This window comes from Mastomys coucha, unplaced genomic scaffold, assembly GCF_008632895.1.
Source record: "Mastomys coucha isolate ucsf_1 unplaced genomic scaffold, UCSF_Mcou_1 pScaffold5, whole genome shotgun sequence".
NCBI classification, from domain to species: Eukaryota; Metazoa; Chordata; class Mammalia; order Rodentia; family Muridae; genus Mastomys; species Mastomys coucha.
Window position 1 is genome coordinate 65,074,413 of NW_022196911.1, and position 1,964 is coordinate 65,076,376.

Here is a 1,964-nt window from a genome sequence, read left to right on the forward strand (position 1 = left end):
AACAGGAACATCGTGCCAAGAAGAGTTCATTTCAAGAATCCCAGGTCAGGGAAAGGAGAACTTCCAAACAGACAACAACAGAGTTTCCTGGACTCTTTCTTTTTATTCCTTTCTCCATGCCTTGCACCACTGTGCACGTTCACCTGCTGCTCAGTTAAGTTTTCCGGTCCGGCTTCTATGCAGAGAGGGCCTTGAAGCTGAGGTGGAAGGTGGTGGCAGTGAGCTGGCCCGCCCTCTGTTCTCCTGCACCTGCCTCTTCAGCTCCAGGCTGTCATACACCTGGTAGCTGGCATTGCCACCTGGATTCCGACTGAGTGGAACAAAGGTGGTTGGAGGTGGGGTTGGATCAGAAATCTGGACTTCCGCCAAGCGCTGAGAGGAGTGACGGATCATCAGACCCGAGCTGGCAGTTGGGGCCCTTTGGTATGAAGTCTCACCCAACGCCGTGAGGGAGGTAGAGGTGGTCAGAGGATGACGAGAGGGGAAAACCTCAATCCAGTCAGGGGGCCGCCTGCGGACTTCGTGAGATTCCCGGGAGCTGTAACCCACGTGCCCCATGGATTGTGGTGGGCTGTGGTTGGGTTGGCTATAAACATAGCTCGGGAAGTTCTGCCGGTGGGCCTGTGAGGAGTTGTGGTCCCGGTAGCCTTGGGTCTCTCTGGGGTTCCTGGATACAAAGGCAGGTGGCGGTTCACATCCTTCTGTTCCACGCCGCCACTGATCCCTGGCATCATAAGGTATATGGCCCCCTGAAGGGAAAGGGCTATAATCCACAGTGACCCAGGAAGGGTTCGGAAGCAGCCGGCGGGGAGGAGGTGGTGATGAGGCCCACTGCTCAGCTTCCACATTACCCCAAACCCGGGACTGTGAATAATGGGGACCAAAGCCCCGTAGCCTCAGTTCTGACTTGGCTTCTACTCGCTTAGGCAAGCGGCGCAGCTCTGGTGACAGGTAGAGGGAGGGTAATGGGAGGCTGGCGAGGATTCCACCCTGGCGACCCCACAGTCCCACATTGGAAGCCAGCCGTACTGGCTTTCTCAAAGCACCCCAGCGCCTACGGGGTTGCTTTGTATGCGGGCAGGACTGATCATCCTCCAGAAGGGAATCCCGGTCTTCCAGGTCAAAAAAGGGCATTGGCCTCATCTGTGATATCTTGGGACTTTGAGGTTGTTTACGATAGGGTGTGTAGCCACGGGAGAGTGGCCTGTTGTTCCGAAGTCTCTGCTGGTGGCTGAGGCAGCCCTGTTGCTGGTTGCTTTGGCGGATCTGAAGGTTGTTGCCCTGTTGGTAGCCGAAGCGCCTGCGGCTGCGCCTGTCATTAGAGCGCTTGCGGAAATAGTGGGAAGAGGAAGAGGAACACTGTGTGGGTTGGGCCATCTTCACTTGTACAGGGTCCAGGATACAGTGGATGTGGACGTCCTGGACGTCGGCTGGTTGGGGCTCTTTGGAGGGACACTTGGTAACTTGGACATCTGCTAAGAGGCAAGAGCCAAAAGAGTTCAGGGTTAGGAACATGCGGTCCTGGTTTCTTAGGATCAGGGTGCCCGTGTGGGACACTGTCGGCTAGCATACTTACTTTTTTGATTCATCCAAGAGATCATCTTGTCTATGGCGTTCTGGAGCCCATGCCACATCTGGAGGTGGTGGAAAGACGGGAGTGAAGACCAGCTTGCTAATACCATCCCCGGTCCCCAACAACCCCGCCCATTCCTCCAAGTGAAGCAAGCTTGTAGCTGGCTTTTCTATAGAGCTTTCTTCATTCCTACGGGTGATCCACAGTAATCACTGACCACAGTTGTCACATTGATGCTGACGTTGACCAGAATGATGAGGCCCAGCAACAGGAAGAGGATGTTCTCTGCATCCTGGGGGCTTTCTTGGTATTGATTGCAGCACCCCAAGGTGTTCTGCCACAGCTGGTTTTCCATGGTGGGGGGGTCCTAAGGCCACCTGGGCCACCCCCC

The 1,964-nt window shown here is 55.5% G+C and overlaps 1 protein-coding gene across 2 annotated transcripts; it reads right to left on the reverse strand.

The window, feature by feature from the left end:
- Window positions 1-83: 83 nt before the first annotated feature.
- Window positions 84-1,958, reverse strand: Spem2 (SPEM family member 2). 2 transcript variants are annotated; one of them, XM_031351938.1, is made up of 3 exons: window positions 1,791-1,958; window positions 1,577-1,634; window positions 84-1,472 (listed from the first exon to the last, which is right to left on the reverse strand). In XM_031351938.1, the coding sequence occupies exons 1-3, from the start codon at window positions 1,926-1,928 to the stop codon at window positions 151-153; spliced, it is 1,518 nt and encodes a 505-aa protein (XP_031207798.1). In that variant the 5' UTR covers window positions 1,929-1,958; the 3' UTR covers window positions 84-150. The 2 variants fall into 2 exon arrangements, with proteins under 2 accessions (XP_031207798.1, XP_031207797.1); XM_031351937.1 differs by having other exon boundaries at window positions 84-1,475.
- Between the last annotated feature and the right edge of the window lie 6 nt (window positions 1,959-1,964).